General features: G+C 44.1%; 1 protein-coding gene across 1 annotated transcript; it reads left to right on the plus strand.

Annotated features, from left to right (window-relative positions):
- Nucleotides 1-1,309: 1,309 nt before the first annotated feature.
- Nucleotides 1,310-21,959, plus strand: LOC309558705 (uncharacterized protein; the record flags this gene model as incomplete). Its single annotated transcript, XM_082261761.1, has 3 exons — nucleotides 1,310-1,942; nucleotides 2,030-3,064; nucleotides 21,738-21,959. The coding sequence occupies 3 exons, from the start codon at nucleotides 1,310-1,312 to the stop codon at nucleotides 21,957-21,959; spliced, it is 1,890 nt and encodes a 629-aa protein (XP_082117887.1).
- Nucleotides 21,960-24,876: the final 2,917 nt, after the last annotated feature.

Here is a 24,876-nt window from a genome sequence, read left to right on the forward strand (position 1 = left end):
AGGAGGGAGGAACCACAGCTGAACCAGGCTTCAAGAGAAAACCCAAATGATCATAAAGACTACAAATCAGCCATGTTAACTACAACCCAGCAAAGCTAAATTTACTGGTAAGCCTGTTTAAGACAAGGGTGCTGCAGAATTAAGGCTGGCCATTCACTAGCAGACTTTTGTTTGAACTTTTTTGTTTTAACAATGTTTTTTTGATTTTCTAGTCATTAGTGGGATCTAATCAACATTTGTTTCCAACTGCAGTGATAAGAAAATTCAAAGGGGCAATATGGTCATTTTTCTTGAATGCTAAAAGGAAATGCTTAATGCTAAAAGAAAACAAAATGTAGAAGAACTATCTAATGACATTTGTCAAGTCATCGAATGTACTGAGAATTTGTATACAAATGTTCTTTGAAAATTTTAATTGAGTACTGTTCGTGATAATTTTTTTTTTTTTATTTGCACTAACATAACATTTTTCAGAACAAGCTTTTGGGGTGTGTCTCCTTCATCAAGGTCCCAGCAGAAGGGGACACTGTGCTGCCACGCAGCTTTAACTGTCTAGCAGTTGTTATTACATGTTATGTTATGCTATGTTATTGGTATCTTCCTAGCACCCCTGCTGTTTCTGGCTAGATGGTTTCTCCCATCTCCATTTTCCTGCTGTATCTGCCATTTTGTTTAGTTGTTATGAGGAGACTGCAGAGTGAGGAAGCTGTGTAACTTCATTGTAAATTTACCTATGGAAAAGCCTCTATGTTTATGCCTTTGCTAACTTGAAGCATAAAGAAGCATTGGAGAACACCTCTGGAGTCTTTATTCATTGAGTAAACTATCTGTTAAAGCCATCATTCAACCTGCTGCACACACTTAGAGACTGGGGATCTACAAGAGGGTCACAGGTACAATCGATGCTGAGACAGAACAGTAAATTTACAGGAGTACACAGCTTCAAAAAGTAAATTTACAGGAGTACACAGCTTCAAAAAGTAAATTTCCAGGAATACACAGCTTCAGAGAGTACAGTTCCAAAAAGTACTTGAAGTAAATGTCCATGGTAATATACAGCTTCAGAACTGTAAGTACCAAACTTGTCTGTGAGTCACCAGAAGCATTACTCTGCATATGAAACCAGCCACCTATTACTGCTTCATTACTGTTACAGCCTTCTGAGGTGATCCAGTTTGAACTAGTTGCAGCACTAGCCACTATTGTAACAAAAAATACCTCAGCCAGCCTGCTTAATAACAGAAGTCACTACTTACAGAGCTGAGCTCTGGCAGATTTCTAACAAGACACCAGAAATACAGTACTTATTATGTCTGACAGAGATCTCACAGAGTTACCTGCATTTAGTCAAGATAAAGCAGACTCCTTACTTCATTCTGCTCGTCCTGTCAGAGCCCCTCACCCATCCTTGAAGGCAAGGGAGGTTTATGAAGCAAGTAAGGAAGAAACCTCTAGTAACTTGACTGCATTATGGGAAAAGACTTTAAGTTGTATAACAGCCACTAATGAAACTAGCAACAATTCTGAGCAATTGAACACTGCTCTCTCAAGGGTTAAGAAGGCATTTGAGAATTATAAAAGACTTTCTGAGAAGTACTATTCCCTATTGTCACATTCCAACATAGAGGAAGCTGCATTGGAATTAAAGGACTTTACTTCTAATGACCAGCAGAGGCATAGTACATATCTTGAAGCAAAGGCACAGATAGAAGGGAGATTGGCACAGCTATATGAGACTATATCCTGTAACTCTGCTTCTTCAAGACACTCAGGAAAATCTTCTAGGTCTGCCCGCTCATATCATAAATCTTCTTCTAAGTCATTGCGGTCCTGCTCTATAAGGTCAATACTGAGCGACCAAATACTCAAAGCTCGCCAAAGGGTTGCAGTAGCCCAGGTTCAAGCCGCCTGCTCTGAAAAAGAAGCAGCCATCAAGGCAGAAGCTAAATGCAAGGAAGAAGAAGCTAAATGCAAGGAAGCAGAAGCTAAACGCATTCAGGCAAGAATACAAGCAGAAACAGAGGCTCAGCTAGAAATTCTTCAGAAGAATAGAGAAAAGGAAGTAGCTTTAGCAGAGTTATCTGTCTTGGAACAAGCCCTATTGGAAGAAGAAGGAGCAGCTTGTACCAGCTTGGCTGCTTTTCAAGACCCTGTGGAAAGGACCCTACAGTTTGTCTTAACTCAGAACCACGACAATACAGTCCCACCTACAGTTGGAGATTCTTCTCATAATCATCCAGCAAGTGGATCAGAAGGCAATGTGTCGCCAAAGCAAGCTGGTCAACTAGACACACCTACTAACAGAGACCCTCCACAACTACCGCACGTCACAAAATCAAGTGAATCAACCTACGCAGCTCATGTGCCACCACAACCCTATGTGCATAGAGATTACAAGGGCACAGCAGAAGACTACAGAATGAACTCTATACCCCCTTTGATACAGCTCTCTTTGACTTCAAATGCTCAGAGACCTTCAGACGACAGACCCTTACCTAAATTAAACCCATCTGCAACACCTTTCTCTCTACCTACCAGCCAACATCAGATACCAACCATGGCCCAAGACGGTGCACCATCAGTACCCCCTGTGGCTATAAAAACTGAAAGCACTGACATTGCAGAGTTCAGCAAGTATATGATTCGACGAGAGTTGATTACAACTGGACTGTCTGGATTTGATGACCGCCCAGAGAACTACAGGAGTTGGAGATCTACATTTAAGGCGGTAACCAAGAACTTGGACATTGATCCTCAAGCAGAACTTGACTTACTAATAAAGTGGTTGGGGCGTCAATCTTCAGAACAAGTAAAGAGACTTAAATCTGTCTACATTTATAACTTTAAAGCAGGCCTTGATGCTGCCTGGGAACGTCTAGAACAAGACTATGGGAGCCCCGAAGTCATTGAATCTGCCTTATTCCAGAGACTTAACGACTTTCCTAAAATCTCTGTTAAGGACAATCATAAGCTTAGAGAGTTAGGTGACCTCCTTCAAGAACTTGAAATTGCTAAGTTAGATCCTAGTTTACCAGGTCTTAGCTATTTAGACACTGCTCAGGGCGTAAATCCTATTGTAGCAAAGTTGCCTAGTTATCTTCAGGGAAAGTGGACTAGTGTAGGATCAAAGTATAAGTATGAGCATCGTGTTTCCTTCCCTCCCTTTTCTTATTTTTCAGAGTTCGTGCGGAAGGTTGCAAGATCCAAGAATGACCCAAGCTTCTTCTATCCAGATACAACCACCATTCCTTTAAGTACTTCAAGGGGTATTGCCACCAACGGTAAATTCAAGGATTTAAGGCATCCTATTGCAGTGGGGAAGACCGCGATAGCATCCAACGTCTTAGCTACAGACATCAAAGCTAGCAATCTTAATCAACAGTGTCCTATTCATAATGTGCCACACTCTCTCTCCAAATGTCGTGCATTTAAGGACAAGCCTATTGAAGAACGCAAGTCATTTCTCAAAGAGCATAATATCTGTTTTAAGTGTTGTGCATCCTCCGATCATTTAGCTAGAGACTGTAAGATCGCCATCAGATGTTCTCTCTGCAACAGTGACAAACATGTGGACGCTCTTCATTCAGATCTGTTCAAAAGGAAACCTTCACTCGGCAGCAACCCCAAGACTACATCAGATAATGGCGGGGAGAGAACTGAGCAATATGCCGACCCCGTAACAACAAGGTGTACAGAGGTATGTGGAGAAGGGCTTCATAGCAAGTCTTGTAGCAAGATATGTCTTGTAAGAGTTTTTCCTGAAGGATGTCCACAAAAATCCATAAAAATGTATGCCATACTCGATGATCAGAGCAATCGCTCATTGGCCAGTACAGAATTCTTTGACCTATTCAACATTCAAGGAGAGACCTGGTCCTATACCTTGCAGACATGTGCAGGAAAGGTCAATACTTCTGGAAGAAGAGCCCATGGCTTCGTAGTTGCATCAGAATATGAGGACACAGAGTTTCCTCTTCCAACTCTAATCGAATGTGATCAGCTACCGAACAACAGAGAAGAAATCCCCACACCAGAGGTTGCACGTCATCACCCTCATTTGAGTCACATTGCTAACTACATTCCACCACTTAACAAGGATGTTAAGATTTTGATTCTACTAGGGAGAGACATTCCTAGAGTTCATAAAATAAGAGAGTTATGTAACGGTCCAGATGATGCTCCTCAGGCCCAGAAACTCGATCTTGGATGGGTGATAATAGGAGAAGTCTGCTTAGACCAATCTCACAAGCTCTTGGATGTAGCTTCCTACAAAACTAATGTTACCTGTCAATTGATGAAATGTCCATCGCACTATTATGTGAAGGAAAGACTTGATTTTAAGAACGAAGTTCCATATCAAGCACTTCAAAGTATTAACTGTAAACTCACTTCTCAAAAGGACTTTGGTGATTCAGTGTACCAGACTACATGTGATGACAACAAGATTGCCCCTTCAGTCGAAGACAAGGAGTTCATCAAGGTTTTGGATGAAGAGTTCTTCAAGGACAATTCCAACAGACCCAAGTTTTTAATGGACCAGTCTTCTACAAACTCAGAAGAAGACATCGATTTCCACCTGAAGGATCCAGATACTGATCCGGAAATCTGGCCTGAAGTTGTAGCATTGAGTTCCAACATCTGCTCAAGAAGAAATTTGGAGGATGAAGATGACTCCACAGTTATGGGGGATGGAGCTGATGAATGGATGCAGGCCAAGACTCTGGTTAAGCCTCCGGACCAGCTGGAACTCAGCGAGGCTGAACTTAAGGAGGAATTCACTCGTATCCTGACTGCAAACAACCCTCATGCCCCCCAGAACATTGTGAGGTACAGTTTTAAGGAACTGGCCTACAAACCCATTAGCATCATGGACCAGCTGGCCGTACACTTCTCCCTGGATGGAAACATGTTAAACGAAGACTCTGATAAAGCGCGGCGACAGATGGCGAAGTTGGGAGTCATTGAAGAAACTCAGACCAACGACTCCACAGAGCCAGGAGACAAAGATACAGATGGGAAGTCTGACGCTCAGGCTAGTGAAGAATGGACAGAAGGTGAGGAAATACAATCCAGGAACAAGAAGGAGAGAAAACTGACCAACCAGTTCACTTATAGGGAGAAAGCGTCCCAGAGAATTAACAAACCCCTGCGGGAGCGAGCTTCTCAGACAGAGCCACCTCCAAGGGCCACCTTCTCCGCCACTGCAAACCAGTGGAAATTCAAGCCACCACACGCTTCACACATGGGCGGATCATGGGAACGTATGATTGGGATAGCAAGGCGCATACTGGATTCTATGTTGCTTGATGTGAGTTCTTCACGTCTTACCCATGAAGTACTTACTAAATTCCTTGCTGAGGTCGCAGCAATAATCAACTCAAGACCGCTGACAGCTGTATCCACAGACCCAGAATGTCCAACTGTTTTAATTCCAGCTGCATTATTGAGCCGGAAAATTGGACAGATCCCAGCGCCAAAGAGCATCTTTGATGAAAAGGACATATATAAACGTCAATGGAGATATGCTCAATACCTTGCAGATTGTTTCTGGGACAGATGGAGGAGGGAATACCTCACACTTCTTCAAGGACGTAAAAAGTGGCAAACCCAGAAGCCTAACTTAAAGGAAGGGGACCTGGTTCTTATAAAAGAAAAGCAAACCAATCGGATCCAGTGGCCAGTTGGAGTTATTTCAAAGGCCATTGCTAGTGATGATGGAAAGGTCCGAAGTGTGGAAGTCAGGATTGTAAAGGACGGGAGCCCAAAAACCTTCCTGAGACCAGTCACTGAGACAGTCCTAATTATGCCTGCTTCCAAAAATTCTGATTCAGTGTTATGTGAAGGAGTCACTTAGATCTCTAGCATAGTTAGCTTAGAGGAGAGGGCTACATAGCATCATACTGTATGCAATGTTAATTGTATGTTTATGGAAAATAATTGTGTAGTGGTATCTCACGATACCAGGCGGGGAGTGTGCTGCCACGCAGCTTTAACTGTCTAGCAGTTGTTATTACATGTTATGTTATGCTATGTTATTGGTATCTTCCTAGCACCCCTGCTGTTTCTGGCTAGATGGTTTCTCCCATCTCCATTTTCCTGCTGTATCTGCCATTTTGTTTAGTTGTTATGAGGAGACTGCAGAGTGAGGAAGCTGTGTAACTTCATTGTAAATTTACCTATGGAAAAGCCTCTATGTTTATGCCTTTGCTAACTTGAAGCATAAAGAAGCATTGGAGAACACCTCTGGAGTCTTTATTCATTGAGTAAACTATCTGTTAAAGCCATCATTCAACCTGCTGCACACACTTAGAGACTGGGGATCTACAAGAGGGTCACAGGTACAATCGATGCTGAGACAGAACAGACACCCCAACAGCTTGTCCTGAATAGTTGTATGTTAGTGCAAATAAAAAAGGGATTAAAGACAGCACTCAATTGTTTCTGTCACAAGTGCACTAATACAGCCATGTCAGCCTTTCTCTTAACAGTGTGCTGCCAGAGGTCCTCAGGTGTGCCGTGGGATCATGTGAGAGAAGGGCTGTCAGATGAACACGACCAGGGGAGGGCTGGCAGCCTTAGGCCTGAGGGGCAAGTCCAGTCAAGTGGCCTATTGAACCACCAAATTGAAGGGTCGGGGGGACACATCCTCAGCTCTGAGGGTTTTTAAGCTGGGACAGTGGGACCTGTAGTCCTTCACTGGTTGGGGGAGCGGGGTGTGTGACACATCCTGAGCTCTGAGAGGTTCATGTTGGGACCTGTAGTCCTTCCCTTTTGGGGGCTCGCATCCCCAAAAGTGAAGGACTATAAGTCCCAGCATGAACCCCTGAGATCTAAGGATGTGACCCCCTTAGATCTCACGGGTTTCTGCTGTGACCTGTAGTCTTTCACTTTTTTTTTGGGGGGGGGGGGGTGGAGGGTGACACATCCTGAGCTATGAGGGGTTCATGCTGGGACCCGTAGTCCTTCACTCTTAGGGGGTCACTGCCCCTAAAAGTGGCTGAAATAGTAGCAATGGTACACCACAGTGAAATGCAGAGTTTAAAATCAGTGCAGAAACACAGTATGGGGCTAACAGTGGCAAAGAAAAAGAAATGTTCCTGTGTCTGTGGTGTCACCAAAAGAAAAAAAAAAGTCCCTGTGTCAGGGGTCTCACTAAAAAATAAAAGTCCCCGTGTCAGTTGTCCCACTGAAGAAAAAAAGTCCCCGTGTCAGTTGTTTTACTGGAAAAGAAAAGTCCCTGTGTCAGTGGTCTCACTGCAAAAAAAAATGCCACTGTGTCTGTGATGTCAGTGTGATTGGCATCTATTGTTGGCCTACATGCACAGAATTTCGGCCGTTTGCAGACTGAATGATTATTCATTGTTCAAATGCAAATTGTCCACCAAAGCCTCGTACACACGCACCGATTGTTGGCCGTGAATTTTCGGCCAACATCCGATCGGCCGATTGTCGGCTTGTTAGTATGATGCTTCCGACAACCGACTGCGACTTTTCTGCCGAACAAAATCTGGTGTGCATGCTATAAAATTTTTGTTGGCCGTCAACAGAACGACCGATTGTTCGTCAGTCAGTACAGATTTCGGCAGACAAAAATCAGATGAGCAAGACCTGGCATGCTCAGAGAAGAAAAAACACACGGAAAGTAAACCAGAACATGACATCACTTCTGCAGTTGGTTGTTGTTGGCCGCCAAAATTTGTGTGCAGTCTAGAGCACATTTCAACCAACACAACAACACTGGACAAAAGACAGTTGATCGGTGGGCCAAAAATCGGTGCGTGTGTACGAGGCTTTACTGATAGAATATACTTGTTTTTTATGAACGTTTCCATGTTCGTAGTGATCATTTGATAACGATAAAAACATATAAGGTAGAATATTCTTTTTGTTTCGATTAGAACATACATGTATACATGTTAGTTGAAACAGTAAAAGTTTATGCTTTGGATCCATCGACATTAGCTGGGCCCATGGTCGAAAATTGACGGGTTCACTAACGGCACGAATGTCGAAACTACAATTTTTGGCTGAAATTCTGTGCGTGTATGGCCAGCATAAGTCAGTGGGATGGAGGAGGAGGAGGGAAGCTTTGCTCTGAGGTTTACATGGAACTAAAGGGCTCTAGGGTGCATTAAGGGAGAAAGGGGGGCTGGAAGAATGTGCAGCTATCATTGTTTGTGTTTGAGAGGCAGTGGGGGGCAATATCACCTCCTCACTCTCTGTTTTAATCTTAAAAATACTGACCCTCTGTGCTGCAGCCCTTTGCGTTGCACGTGTTTGCAGGGCAGTTGTGGTCCAGGCCCATCATGGTCTTATGCCATTTAAGTTTTGCCATGTGTACAGCTCTAAGAGATTGCAGCTGGGTGTTTGGGGGTGGTAAAACCGTGGCTCAACCACTTGCTTTTACCTCTCCCCACCTGACTGTGTGAGTGAGTCCTAAGGCCTGAGGCCTTGTTTACACTTGTGATTGGGTGGGTGGGAGTAAAAACAGGTGGTTGAGTAGTGGTTTTACTGCCCCAACCTGTCGCATTCAATGGGCAGTATAGCCTGCTGAATGCAACTTCTTTCAGTGCAGCTCTTGATCAGTGTATTCTGACAGCGCAGGGTTCTGCTGTCAGAATACAATGTCCCAGTGGGGGATTCCTCCATCCACCCCCTTTGCCTGTCAGTGGTAATGTGATCGGAGCTTGTGCACGCGCAGCTCACACCATATTTACAGTCCACTCTGTGTGCCGCTGTGATGTGACTCCCGTGTGCATGCATGGGAGTGGTGTCACCGTGGCCTGGCCATTTAAGCTTATGAAGCCTGAGCACAAATGGAAGTGCTAGGGAGCTATGTTTGCAGGCACGTTTGTCATATACTAGTATGCAGTGCACACCATTGCATTATGAAGTCAACATGCAACATGAATTTTGTATTATTCTTATGGGGACTTTGCTGCATAGAATGTACGAGGCTGCAGGGCAGTTGGAAGAATTGAAAAGTGGACAGGGATGGAAAAGGTTATTTGGACTCCTGTGGAATGCCTAGATCTGACTCCTGAGCCTGCATGATGGGTGTAATGCTGCTTTATATGAGAAGATAGCAGATAGACAAGAACAGCAGAAAGGATAAATAGAAGGGGGGGATTGGTGTAAGAGTGTTTGATTTACTGCAGGACTGTATCAGTATTTGGGAAGGAGAAGAGATGTGTAGAGGGAGGGGAAGTGAGGTGGAGGGGTTAAATGAATGATGTAGCAGGACTGATAAGTGAATGTAACTTACCAGGAAGGAATGCAGAGTGGCCTGGGAACAACATGAAGGAGGCAGGAGAATCGGTGTTCGGCTGAAGCTCCCTAGGTGAGGAGGAGGAAGATTCTCCTCCGCTCTGAATGCTGGAGCCTCAGCCTTGCATTCCTCATTGAGAACATGACGTCACTGGTTGCTAGACACCGGGGCGGCAGGCAATTCTAGCAACCAGTGCAGAAGATACAGACCAGCAATAGAACAACCAGGTCTCGGCCAGCCAGGTTATTCTGCAATAAAGCGGAGCTGCTGCTGCTGCGGTAGTGGCCTTTTCTGGGAGCATCAGACCGGCCCAGGGGGAAATTGCCCCCCTGCCCAGTCTGCCCCTGAACACGACCTCCCAATCCCCTGCCGAACTGAACATCTTTACTGTGAGGGAGCTCCATCAGCCTCATCAAAGTGAAAGTAAAGAGGAGTGTGCTGTACTCTCTGCTTACCCCTACAGTGCAGTACCCGGCTGAATGAGGAAAGGTACTGTGCTAAAACGTTTTGAAAGGGCTGTGTACAAGTGTGTGTGTGTGTGTGCATGTGTGTGCTTGTACATGTGTGTGTGTGTACATATGTGTGTGTGTGTGTGTGTGTACGTGTGTGTACATGTGTGTGTACATGTGTGTGTATACATGTGTAAATAAGACCAACTATGAAGTATCATGGGATTTTTAGGGTGCATTTCTTATTTCATTGAGATAATAATGATTGTCACAACACAGATTATCGTTTAAAAAGGGAAATTTTATTTTCCAAAAACTTTTATTAAATAAATGTTAAAATGCATATGAAAAAGCACACATAGAACATACAAAAATCATGCCTTTCCAACAGGCGAAGTGTGAAGCATGATTCCTCGAAACGTTAAATTATTTTGACCGGTTTCGCCAAAAAGCAGGCTCCCTCAGAAAATTTTAGCGCAAAACAATGACTCCTCTAACAAATACAAAAAATATGTGTCAAATACATAGGTAAGCAAGACAGCAAATACAGAGTAAGTAACATTGTAAACAACAAACTGTATACTTTTATATTAATGCTATATGGAAAGTATACACACATGTATACATGTGTGTGTACACGTGTGTACATGTGAGTGCATGTGTGTGTGCATGTATCTGTGTGTGTGCACATGTGTCTATATTTGTGTATGTGTGTGTACACAAGTCTGTATGTGTGTGTGTGTGTGTGTGTGTTTGTACATGTGTTTGTATGTGTGTGTGTACAAATGTGTCGGTCTGTGTCTGCATGTGTGCATATAAACATGTGTCTGTATGTGTTTGTGTGTGTATGTGTCTGTATGTGTGTGTATGCATGTATGCTACTTTTAATCCTGATCCCCCCCCCCCCCCTATTCCTGTACTATCAGAACTGCTTTTGTAGGGCTTGTTTGCCCTACAACTGCTTCTCCTTTGAAAAGCAACCCATTCTCAGATCGCTTTTCAGAAGCATTTGGCAGGCGGTAAAGAGGCAATGTGTTGCCTCCTTACCACCTGTTTTAAGCCCGTAAATGCAGCATCACTACATTGCAACCGGTTCACACAGTTGTGCAGTAGTTGCAGTGCAGCCCCTTTCACCCTGGGTATACCTCTAGCTGCAGCCACAGCATGTGTATACCTCCAGCTGCTGCCTCTGCAGCTAAAGGGGGAGAAGTTGGGGATGGTAAAAATAGCTCAACCATGTGGTTTTACCGCCCATCCAACCTGACGTGAACAAGCCCTTGGTTCACATCTGTGTGGCTGCGTGCTGTGTGAAGAGCAGCCCATTAATTTCAACAGGCTTCCCTACCCACATGAATGTAGGGAAATAAGGCCTGTAGGGAAATAAAACTGCGCTGCACCAAAAGCACCCAATGTTTGCCAATGTGTGGGGTACCATTAAGAATTAATGGCACCCCTAAAGAGCAGAGCATTTGTCTGTGTGTCAGGAATTAGCACGGTTTTGCGCGTGTTCCACGACATACAGTAAAGTGAACCAAGCCTTGGATAGGGGTGCCTCAAGACTTAAAATACCTTTCAAGGGTGCCCCAACTGGAAAAAGGTTGAGAAACACTGTCCAATTTAATACAGCACCTTATTCCTGCCCATGCTCCAAAAGCAGTGCCAGGACAAGGGCTTGTAGAGCCCAGGGTGACCATTCCAAACAGCCCCCTCCCCAAGTTCTATAAGAATTTTGTCTTTCTGTTTGTTAGCAAAAATTCCCCCCCCCCCCTAATCTGCATATTCACCCCTAAGCAAAAATTCCCCTTCCTCCAAGGACACATCTGCCCCCCTGCTGAGATCCCACTCCCAGCACAAATCTTTGCCTCCCCCATTCCCCCTCATATCCTCTCTTTCCCCACACCCCCCCCCCCTAAAAAAAAAAAAAAAAAAAACCTTTTCCTAGCACAAATTACTCCTCAAATTTCTCCTCCGAGTACACATCCTCTCCCCCATTTCAAATCCCCCCTCCTAGTACAAATGCCCCCCCAAATGTCCCCACCTAGGGCAAATGTCCTCCAATCCTCCCTACTAGCACAACATCCCTCCCTTCTCCAAAAAAAAGCCCCCTCCTAGCACAAATCCCCCTCCCCATATCACCTCTTCTGGCAATAATTTTCTTCCCCCATCCCCCCTCCCAACACAAATCTCACCAAATCATCTATCCTAGCAGAACATTCCCCCCCACCCACATTCCCCCTTCTAGAACAATTCTTACCCCCTGTTGCTCCCCAAATTCCCCCACCCAAAACAAATCCCCTCAACCTCCTTGTGAGGCCCCCACACCTCACATAATACCACGGTGCCCAGAGCAGTCCTCCTGCCCACACCTTGTCCCAGCCCTGTCCACAAGTGGCAAACAGAAATGGCTATATGAAGGTACTATACTTGGTAAACGTGAATTATTATCACATGGTTCAAACAGAAATCCAGAGCTATAGCTATTGAACAGTACTTCATACTAAATTCCACACCTTGTGCCAGATGTGCAGTTGTTAGCTCATGTGTGCGTCCCAATGTAAATTCATCTGACAAATGTGTTAGGATAATATTTGACACTCTGGGCTTATGTACATAGTGTTGAATCATATTAGCCCAGATGTGCATAGCAGTTGTGACCCAAGAATAGCATATGCATGACAGCCTGCATTTACCATAGGGATGTTTGATGGACACACTTACACATACTTCTTTCAGAGGCTTAAGACATGTGACATTCAGGAATTGACAGATATTCATTGGTGTAGTCCTAGCCTGGAGACTCTGTGCTAATGTTTTTTTTATATTTGATTTTATTCTATATCAACATTCAGAATACTTAGTATATGTATCCTCTTTAAACCTTGAACTAGGCAAAAAAGTAGACCAATAATCTTTGCCATTTTAACGCATTAATATATTTTAACTACTTTCCATGTGGCCAATGTATCGAACCGGTAGAGCTGGTTCTCTGTAGTTATGGGGGGGGGGGTTGTACCAGTACATTCTACCACAGATGAGAAGCAAGACAGTGCAGCCACAGCATGTGTACACCCCCAGCCGCTGCCTCTGCAGATAAAGAGGTTAGCGGTAGGGGGAAAGGGGAGGTGGAGGGAACTGTGGCTCAACCACAAGGTTTTACCACCCCCAACCTAATGTGTGAATGAGGCCCTAATAGTACAGACAATCACAGTTCTCTGTTCATCACCACACCGGCCACAGTGTCTCAAGACAAATGTAGCTGGAATCCATGTAGCTGATTGCCACACCAGACCAGTGTGTGCCAGCAACAGTAATCCTTATCACCGCCACACTAGTCACAGTGTCACCACACTAATGTAAGCGAGCAATTGTTTCTCTGGTTGTCGCCACACCAGTTCCAATGTCACCAGACCAGTGTAAGTCAGCAGAAGTGTTCCTGAATGTTACCACACCATTCCCAGTGTCACCAGACCAATGCAGCCTGCAACATTGTTCCTGTTTACTGCCACACCAGTGCAGTGTTATTTCTGTCTGCCAATTGTACTAACACTGGCATATTTATTGACCACATTTCTGCCTGTTGCCTGGACCAATCCTTTGCCTGTTTGTTGACCATGTCTCTGCCTGCACCCGAACTGACCCATCTTCACGTCCAACTGACTATGCTTCTGAGAGACATTAGTCCCAGCCATCCCCTGCAGACATCCCTCGCAGACATCCCCCAGACAATTGCACTTACACAGGAATTATTTTGTTTTCCTTTCTGTAGCCTCCTGTACTTCCTAGCCTTCCTCCTGTACTTCCTAGCCAGTGAACATAGCAATCGTGAAGGCAGCCACAAACCAGTAGGCTAGGCTTGGGTGGCTTATAGCAGTGTTTCTCATCTCCGGTCCTCAGGGCACCGGCACACTAACAGGCCAGATTTGAAGTATTACCTTGGGGAGATGCAGACTAGAATACTGCCATCACTGAGCAGCAAATTATATCACTTGTGATGTATTTCAGTTTTCTTGCAAACCTGGCCTGTTAGTGTGCCCTGAGGACCGGAGTTGAGAAACATTGGCTTATAGGAACAGGGACTTCTATAGGTGATGCTACACTAAGCTATATTTCCAGACCACTTGTATAGGGGAAACCATTACAGTACATTGATTTTGATATAATTGGTTGATTTGTGTGATACACAAAATACAATGGGCTGCATTTACAGACCAAACCTACATGAGATATTGGGTGTCAGGATACATGTTGCCTAAATATTGCATGATATCCCCGAACAATGAATTCACTAGACTGTTTTGTGGTATTTACAGAGAAACGCTGAAATCACTTGGTAAATACCGCATGAAAAGGCGTTAAAACCGATTTACAGAAGGAAATAGATAATTAAATGCATGTGGAAATTAGCTAGTGGTCCAGGCATGCAGTATTTGTGGAATATGTATTGATTGTTTAAGACCGGGCGGTGACCACATCCTGAGTTATCAGCTGTCAGCAGGGTTCCCTGCTGACAGCTGAAAGTAAAAAAAAACAATTGCCAGCAATTGAAAAAACAGAGTGGGGCAGCCTGGCAGTCCAGGAAAGGAAGGGGATGAGAAGAAGGGACTGTTTCCCACAACCCTGACCGGTTGTATGGGTTTGTGGACAAGGGACTTATCAGAATCTGGAAGCCCCCTTTAACCACTTGCCGACCGCTGCACGACTATCTACGTCGGCGGTCAGCCCCTCACAGGCAAACTAACGTAGGGCTACGTTGCTTGCTTGTGAGGGTCTAGGGAGCGAGCGCGCGCCCCCCGGGGCGCGCTCCCGCTCCCGCGTGGTCACGGACCCCCCCGCGCGTGTGACCAGCGGACCCGATGTCCGCCGGTCACTCGGCGATCGGCGGGGGAGAGGGAGAATGTCAGGCAGCTTGTGTAAACAAACTGCCTGTCATTCTCCTCGCTGCAAAGACACTGATAAAACGGATCTGGTATGTAGATCCGTTGATCAGTGTCCTTACAGCTAGAGCCACAGCCAATCACAGTAGAAACCACGCCCCTAGGGACACACACAGCCCCTCCCTTCCAAATAAAGTTAACCCCTTCACTACCAGTGTATTTTTACAGTAACAGTGCATATGTATAGCACTGATTACTGTAGAAATGTCACTGGTAACCCCAAAAGTGTCAAAAATGTCAGTCAAGGGTCCGATCTGTCCGCCGCAATGTCGCAGTACCGCAAAAAAAATCGCAGATCGCCGCCATTACGCGTTTAAAAAAAAAACAACAAAAATGACAAAAATCTTTCCCTTTGTTAGTAAACGCGATAACTTTTGCGCAAACCAATCAAAATACGCTTTTTGCGATTTTTTTTACCAAACATAGGTAGCATAAAATAAATTGGCCGAAAATTTTTAAAAATTTTGATTTTTACATTTTTTTTGGGGGGAATTTCATATAAAAAAATGTGAAAAATATTGCTATTTTTGCAAAATTGACGCTCTTTTTTTGTTTATAGCGCGTGATCAAAAAATCGCACAGGTGATCAAATACCACCAAAAGAAAGCTCTGTTTGTGGGAAAAAAAGGACGTCAAATTCGTTTAGGTACAGCGTCGCACGACCGCGCAATTGTGCGTTAAATTCACGCAGTGCCGAATCGCAAAATACCCCCTGGTCGGAATGGGGGTAAAATCTTCCGGGGCTTAAGTGGTTAACGAGGAGGCCCCAAGATGCCAGCCCCCCCATGTGAATGAGTATGGGGTATCATAAAGCTCTATGTATAGAAAATAAATGCGCTTATCCTAAACGACAGTGCTTAACTTCTTCATATCCGCGCTATAGCCAAAGTACGGCTACAGCGCGGACTCACATTTCCGGGAGGCCGTCTTTAAACGGCCTCCCAGAGACAGGCTCCCCGCGAGCACGCATCAGGGAAAAATCTGTGTCGGCCATGTCCCTTGGACACAGCCAATCACAGATCGTGGTAAATGGCCAATCACAGCGGCCATTTACCACGTGATCGGCCCATGCAATGAGAGATGATCTCATATGTAAACATATGAGATCATCTCTCATCGCCAGCGCTCCTTCCTCACACGGAGACTGCAGTGTGAGGAAGGAGCAGAGCCAATCAGCCACTCATCAGTGCCATATAGGCACTGATGAGCACTGACTGGCATCACTGTGGGCACTGATGGTGCTGCTCATCAGTGCCGCCCATCAGTGCTCATCAGTGCCACCCGTCAGTGTCCATCAGTGCCACCCGTCAGTGTCCATCAGTGCCACCCATCAGTGTCCAGCAGTGCTGCCTCTCAGTGCCCATCAGTGCTGCCCGTCAGTGCTGCCTCTCAGTGCCCAGCAGTGCCACCTATCAGTGCTCATCAGTGCCGCCTATCAGTGCTCATCAGTGCCGCCTATCAGTGCCGCCTATCAGTGCTCATCAGTGCGGCATATTAGTACCTCCTCATCAGTGCCACCTCATCAGTGCCCATAAGTGCCACCTCATCAGTGCCCATCAGTGCACCTTATCAGTGCCCATCAGTGCCGCCTCAGCAGCGCACATCAGTGAAGGAGAAAAATTTATTTATTTTCAAAATTTACTCGCAGAAAATAGGAAAAACTTTTTTTTTTCAAAATTTTCTATTTTTTCTTTTTTTTTTTGTAAGAAATAAAAAACCCAGAGGTGATTAAATACCACTAAAAGAAAGCTCTATTTGTGTAAAAAAAAATGCTAAAAATTTCATATGGGTATAGTGTAGCATGACCGCGCAATTGTCATTCAAAGTGTGAGAGCGCTGAAAGCTGAAAATTGGCCTGGATGGGAAGGGGGTGAAAGTGCACGGTAGGCAAGTAGTTAAAAAATCATTAATAGCATCAATTTAAAAAGGGTGTTCTTTCACAAATAAAATGAAATAATTAAACCAAAAGTGAGTCCATAGCTATATAAATAGATGAAAAAAAGTCCCATGCACAAGATAGTGTGATCAGGTGTAGATTCCCGACAACCATTCTGAGATGATTCTTCCTACATAAAATTGTGAACCTATTTAACCACTTACCTTCTGTGCACTTAAACACCCTTCCCATCCAGGCCAATTTTCATCTTTCAGCGCTGTCACACTTTAGCCCCATACACACACGCAGATCGTCGTCATACAAATGTTCGTCTTTTCTCCCCGGGATGTCGGTGTCTGTTGAAAAGTGCAAAGACAGCACAAGGACAGCACAAGAATTTTGTCCGCAGACTTCAGCTGACTGCAGAAGTGATGTCATGTAATGGTTAACTTTCCCTGTGTTTTTTCTTTTCTGAGCATGCCCAGTCTTGCAAATCTGCGGTCTGTCGGCTGATTTCTGTACTGACAGGCGAACAATCGTCCGTTCTGGTGTCCGCAGACAAAAATTTTCATGTTTGCAAGAAAGACTCTTGTCCGCGGATTGTGTGCAGACAGCTGTCGGAGGCACCATACTAACACGCGTACAATCGGCAGATCTTTCGTCCGCCGACGTTTGTATGACGACGATCTGCGTGTGTGTATGGGGCTTTTGACTGACAATTGCGCGGTCATGCTACACTGTACCCATATGAAATTTTTATCATTTTTTTCACAAAAATAGAGCTTTCTTTTGGTGGTATGTAATCATCTCTGGGTTTTTTATTTTTTACAAAAAAAAAGAATAAAGACATAAAATTTTGAAAAAAAAAAAAGTTTTTCTTATTTTCTGCGAGTAAATTTTGAAAATAATTTTTTCTCCTTCACTGATGTGCGCTGATGAGGCGGCACTGATGGGCACTGATAGGCTGCACTGATGGGCACTGATGAGGTGGCACTTATGGGCACTGATGAGGAGGTACTAATATGCCGCACTGATGAGCACTGATAGGCGGCACTAATAGGCGGCACTGATAGGCGGCACTGATGAGCACTGATAGGCGGCACTGAGAGGTGGCACTGCTGGGCACTGAGAGGTGGCACTGAGAGGTGGCACTGCTGGGCACTGAGAGGCGGCACTGCCGGACGGGACTGATGGGCACTGAGAGGCGGCACTGATGGGCACTGGCGGATGGCACTGATGGACACTGACGGGTGGCACTGATGAGCACTGATGGATGGCACTGATGAGCACTGATGGGCAGCACCATCAGTGCCCACACTCAGTGCCCATAGTGCTGCCAGTCAGTGCTCATCAGTGCCTAGATGAGCAGGCACTGATGGGCACTGACTGGCAGCACTATGGGCACTGATTGTGGGCATTGATGGGGGACACTGATGGCGGGCACTGTGGGCACTGTTGGGGGCAATTTGTGTATGTTTTTTTACCTTTTAGTAATCAGGGCACTGGTGATCAGTGCCCTGATTACATGTCTCTGTGTCCCCGGCGGCTGACGGCTCCCCCTCCTTCCTCACACTGCAGGCTCCGTGTGAGGAAGGAGCGCCGGCGATGAGAGATGATCTCATATGTTTACATGAGAGATATGAGATCATCTCTCATTGGATGGTCCGATCACGTGGTGAATGGCCGCTGTGATTGGCCATTCACCACGATCTGTGATCGGCTGTGTCCAAGGGACACGGCCGACACAGATTCTCCCCGATGCGCCCGGGGAGCCTGCTTCTGGGAGGCCGTTTAAAAACGGCCTCCCGAAAATTCGAGTCCGCGCTGCAGCCGTATATAGGCTGTAGCGCGGATGGGAAGTAGTTAAATACACCGTGCTCCACTGCACACAAAAGAGGATTTGCCTCTTACCAGATGGATCGACCTTTGCAGGTCTAACACAGCCTTTTTGAAGCATTTTCAATGCAAGCAAAGAGCGCCTCATCTATGGGACGACACTTTCTTAGCAAATCCAGGCTCTCAGTATGGATGGATTGCATATACCACATCTCATTAACATCAAGCTGTGCTATTAATCCACATTCCAGCTTGTTGTGGCACACATGAAAAAGGAGGAAACAACTCATTGTGCAGACATCCATAAAAAACAATTTATTGGTATAGATGTGTACTTACAAGAAAGAAGGATATTATAGGCAAATCAGTTACACACAGCATTTGGCAGCCTTACAGAAGATAACACGTCACCGCTACCACTAACCCGACGTATGTTTTGTTCTAATAAACGTCGACACTGGGGCAACATGAATCAAAAAGCTCTATCTGTCTCCAAAAATGATAAAAGCTGCATTTTGGTACAGTGTTGCAAGAGTAATAGTGCTGGCCGAATGGTTCACTCCGAGCATGAGTTTAAGCCAAACATTGGCTGTTTGCTCTGTTTGTTGAACACCCAAATTTGTACAGTGCAATCTAAGCCCAGATTGCTCAAAGCTTTTCCCAATGAGGGCACAGTAAAAGCTGGTTGATAAGGAGCAGAGCCAGGAAGCCAGCCGCAGTGTTCTTAACAACCGATGAAAAAAACGTCATGGTCCCCCCATAATCCATACCAGATCTTTAACTGAGCATGCAGCCTAGCAGGTCAGGAAAGGGGGGGGGCTTTGGGTCTTCCCCACAATCCTAGGCTGTGGTTGTGGGGGTTTGTGGGCAGGGTCTTATCAGAATCTGGAATCCCCATTTAGCAAGGGGGCCCCTCGGATCCCAGCCCCCCATGTGAATGAATATGCCTACCCATTCATCAAAAAATTGTCAAAATAAATAAGAACAGTACACATGTCTTTGACAATTCCTTTATTAAAAATAAGAAAACAATGTCCCCCAATGTAGATCCATCATCAATCATGACACCTGTCCCACCGACGACCGAAAAAAAAAAAAAATCAACCCGCCCACTGTGCAGGCAAACCGCTGAATAGCTGGCTTGCCGTTAGACAGTTCTTTCATAAGTAAGGGCAGGGGGCCACCTGGCAACGTCACCTAGTGGCACCACCCCCCTTTCAAGATCACAGACTCGTGCATGCTGAACAGCAAGTCAGGCATTCAGCAGTTTACCTTAGTTCACAGTGGAGCAATTTTTTTTCTTTTTCAGATCAGAAGTGGCAGCGGGCATTGTGATCGACGATGGATCTACATGGGGGGACACTTTTTTAATTTTTTAATTAAGGGCATGTCAAAAATTGTTTTTATTACTTTTTGACACTTTTTTTGGAGAATGGGTAGGGGTACAATGTACCTAATACTCATTTACATAGAAGGGGTCGGAATCTGGGGGCCCACCTTTTAAAGGAGGATTCTAGATTTTGATAAGCCCTCTGCCCGCAGACTCCCAAAACCACAGCCCAGGTTTATAGGGAACAGCCCTTATCTCCATCAACAGGGGGACAAGGTGCTTTGGGGTGGGGGAGGCATTTGGCCAGTTATTTTTCAACTTTGGCGTGGGCTTTCCCTTTAAATCCATACCAGACCCAAAGGACCTAGAAAAATTTGGGGGGGGGGCACACATTTTTTTTAAAAGGTTTTTCTATTGCCGGCATTGTATTGCTGGCAGCTTTAATGTAATTTCATGCATTTTTTTTTCTTTAGAAATGTCATTTTTTGCTGCAGCATGTTCTATACATGCTACAGATGTGCCACTTTGCAGGCAGACTATGGGGACCCCCCAGACACTATATTAAAATTAATTTTTCATTTTTATTGTTGTACTTCAAGCATCATTAAAACTACTGCTCCTGTAAAACTTGTAATAACTGTATCTTTTTTAAAAAAACAGTTTTTGCATGGACCCCCATACACTTTTTATGGCCAATTACCTGCTTATAAGCCTTGAAAATGGGCAGTTTTGATTTTTCAAGTTCGGCTCTCATAGACTTCAATGGGGTTCGTCGTATGGGTCAGAACTTTTTCTTTGTTCTGGAGTTTTGGTGCAAACAGAACAGGTTGGTGTTTGACCCATCTCTACTGAGAAATTGTCATTTGCTATATGGTGGTTACAGCACTTTTCATTTTGAGCACTTATTTTATTTTATAAGCCCTTTTTTAGAGTGAAACATGTAGGGTATTTTTTTGCTCTATCACATATAGATATAGTATTTTGGTTGGTGGGGAGGGGTTTTATTTCTAAGTTGTTCTCATATCTCCTAGTCATCAATGGCCAGGAGTTAGTGTTTTATTGCAGTCAGGACGCTTTATAAGTCCAGGAAGAAGTAATAGATTGAATTTAGGAGCATAGAGAAGGGAAATTTCTATCAGTTAATTAGAACCCCTGTGCTTCTTTTTTGTACTTCCTTTAGTTGTTTACTGCAGTATAGACAGAGCCACTAACAGGAGAGCAATGAAAATTGGAGGTAGAGAGGTATCTCTCAGTTCACCCCTTCCTATAAGTAAAAAACACACATCAAACAAATCTACTTTAATAAAGTCCTAAACATTCTTAGGCATCGCCCCTAGGTTCCCTGGTGTGTGGGCAGATGCACCCTGTGAGAATCGATTGATTAATATCAATAGGAGGGATTTTTTGTTATGTTATAAGAGGCCATTGTTGTAATTGATAATTTTCATTCAATGGCCTGGGCAGGAAGAGCGTGAAAAAATCCATTATTGAGGTGGTTAAATATACCGTTTACATAAAACTGCTAGGCACATTGCAAAGTGACTGTCCTATTGAAAAAAGGAATGTCCTATCCTTAAATGCCTGCACATACCCAACATTTTCTTTTTCTTAAGTTTTAGATAGAATAGAGAAGGATTAGATCCTGTCTAGTTTTTTTTTTAACTGTTCGTGTCCCTGTTAGGGACATTTACTCTCTCTCTTTGTCCTGTTTTTCATTATCACCAAGAGTGAAACTGAAAGAAAATCCCCAATTTTGAGTTGACATCAGAACAGGAATAGAGGGTGAGGCTTGGTAATGGCTAAGTGAAGTTGTGTTTGTGTGAGCTCTGCTAAAGCACCCCTTGCTGCACAGCAGTAGACAAAGTTTGTGGCTAGTCTTCTCCCAGAACATTTATCTTCTTTGCTGGATGAAGGATGTTAGATACTGGTTTCTGACTATGAGTTTTTTTTTTCTGCTGCTGACCATGGTAAAGTTGTATGGTGAGAGCCCTTAACCTCTGCTTGAAATTGACTTACTACTTGGCTTTTAACTGCATTTCAATAGCACTTAATTACAGCACTTAGCAATGCACTTAACAATGGAAAGCTAACGTTTGGAAATGCTGGTCTTGAACAGCTTGCTCAGTTTTACATCCCCACTGCTCTATTGCTTTATCCAGCACTTTATATTGCATATAAAATTCCTAATCACCTATTTGAACTTGAATTTGAGCTTGGAAAAAAATGTAATACTAGTCGCCAATTGCCTCAGCCATATAACTATTAGCCGCCTGTTTATTATTGAAAGTATTGACTCTGCATACCTTGGCTCAGATTGATCCATGCTTCACTGCATACCTTCTGGCTCAGGTGTGGTGTGATTCTCCTGCTTAAGCCTCAGTTTTGCTCCAGTTTCTTCTGACCTTTTTGCATTTGCCCTGGGCTGGCTGGCTGAATCGTGTGGGTTTCGGAGGGTTCCTGTATCTTCCTGCATTCCCCTGTGTATTTCAGCACTGTTTTTTTTTTCCTGTCATTTCCTGCTAGAGTGCCGATATCAGAGCTTCAGCTGTCCCGGCTCTCTTCAGCTGCTCTAGCCTCCTGTGCAGTCTCTGGGCAGCTTCTGTGTGTTTTATGTGTTGTTACTGAATATTGACTCCTGGGGAATTCTAGGAGTGTAGTTGCCCTGCTTGCCTTGCTGATGATAAAATTGCAGGAAAAAAGTAGTGAAGAAGGAATGCAGGAGCATAGGAGTGTACAATAAAGGAAGAATGCAGTAGCACAGGAGTGTACATTAATACAATTGCACAGGAGTGTACAAAATACAGGAAGGCAGTGGAGTATAAAATGGAGTAATATACCCCTGTAAAATAATCGCCTGCTTTACTAGTTGTCTTCTGCTGATTTGGAACCATAACAGCACCATTACCCCTCTCATACCCAACCTTGATGAGAGGATTATCCTTATGTTAGGGAAAAATCAGTCTATATGTAGGAAAACACTCCAGACGAGCTCTTTGCAAACTTTTGTGAATCACTCAGCTGTACATCATATTGAAGAACGGAGTTGAGGTGCTTGGTTGTCTTCTCTGTCCACTCTTCCATTAAGCAATCACATCTGCAATCAAGTAGTGATAGATACAATTTTTAATTTTTAGTTTGATCATCAAAATGACAAAACCGCTTTACCCACACAGTGAGAACCTCTTAAAGCCATCCTACAGGGATCTTCATTCAACATGGTTCCACAATATAAAAAAGAGAGCTTTCAGGCTATACAGAAAGCTCTCCATAAACTTTACTCTTTGGAAACTCAGCATAGCTCGGTTCCTTCACCCGAACTGATGGCTGATATTTCCTCGACTAGATAATATCTGTTACAGTTATACAAGTATACCACTGCCCATCACAATTACTGTGAGTGGATCTCTTTTAACAGATATAGGTATTGGTAACAAATGTCGTAGACTTTTGGTTCACTCCCTTCACCCACGTACTTTGCAAACCTACATTCTGAGTATTAGAACATGCAGGGGTAACCTTACTTCTTCTTGTCTGTTACTCCTCAAATCCTTTTGGGAATTTTTCTCATCTCTGTATAACTTATCTCCTCCCACCCCAAACTTTGATTCTGACACCTATGTTCACCATTTTTGTGACTACATTGCAAACACCGCTCTCCCTATTTTCGATAACACCACGGTGGACTCTCTTTTTTGTCTGTTCACCATAGAAGAACTTTTGTCTGTTTGTCTACTATGGCCCCTATTCCCTCTGGTAAAAGTCTAGGCCCAGATGAGTTCACCCCTAGATTTAAAAAAACATATAAAGGACACCTTGCTCTGTTTTTAATAGAGGTCTTTAATTCAATCTCCAAGGATACTCAGTTTTTGTCTAGGAAGCTCATGTACACTCACTGGTCACTTTATTAGGTATGCCTTTCTAGTACTGCGTTGGACCCCCTTTTCCCTTCAGAACTGCTTTATTCTTTGTAGCATAGATTGAACAAGGTGTTGGAAACATCTCTCAGTGACTTTGGTTTATATTGACATGATATGATAAAAGGAAACTAATGGGACCAGCGCTACAGATAATATGATACTCTATTATATGATAAAAAATTTGAGGTTGTAAGCTGCCACCAACTTACCCCTTGGAGCTGGGGTACGGTATCAAAGTGTTTATATGGGATGTTGGTTTGTGGCGTTACCTTATAAATGGTGGTAAGTGAAATTATATGAAATTTTATGATGCTGTTTCCGTGAAAGTGCTGTTGTGCATAAATTAATAAATTAAATAAATAAACCAAACAAAAAAAAGGCAGATAAATACAAATACAAATGTGGATACCACTTATTGATTAATTACTGTGTGCAACGTACTAAGATAAGGTGCTAGTGCTATAAGTGCTAGAGAAAGTGCTAGAATATAAATGCAAAAAATCCCCTATTGTGCATATACATCCACTCACTCCCCACCTGGGGAACTGTGATGTAGTGGGTTAACCAGACCCTTATATATACTGCTTAAAACTTATTACTCTCCCTAATCTTATTTCTGCCTTTGACGCCTATGGCCGTATATCAAACTTCAAAATCAATCTTTCCAAATCCGAGATCCTAAATTTAACAGTCCCCACCCGGCTTGTAAGTTCTATGCGCCCTTATTTCCCTTTCACCTGGCAACCTAAATCATTGAAATACCTTGGCATACAATTAACCGCCGACCCCTCTAAACTTTTTCGCTACAATTATATCCCTCTTCTTAATGCAATTAGAACAGATCTAAACAAGTGGCATCAATTAGCTACGTCCTGGTTCGGCAGAATTAATGTCCTCAAAATGAACATCTTGCCCAGGGTGCTCTTCCTTTTTCAGATGATACCGTTCCATGTCCCCCCAGGGTTTAATCTCTACACTTAAATCCTTGATCTTGAAATATGTCTGGTCTAGTAGACACCCCAGGGTGGCACATGATCTGCTCACTAAACCCAAGTCTATGGGCGGTCTTGCGCTTCCTGATTTCAAGCGCTATTATCACGCGGTGGTTTTGAGCAGGATCTTCTCATGGCAAAATTTCTCCTCCTCTAAATCGTCTGTCCGTCTGGAGTGTGAGCTCGGGGGATGCGGACCTCTTTAGCCAGATTTGGATTCCTCCAACTTCCCTCACTCTCTCTAAATTTATGTCTCCTCTGATGAAATCCACAA

This window comes from Pelophylax lessonae, assembly GCF_965119305.1.
Source record: "Pelophylax lessonae genome assembly, chromosome: 6".
NCBI lineage: Eukaryota > Metazoa > Chordata > Amphibia > Anura > Ranidae > Pelophylax > Pelophylax lessonae.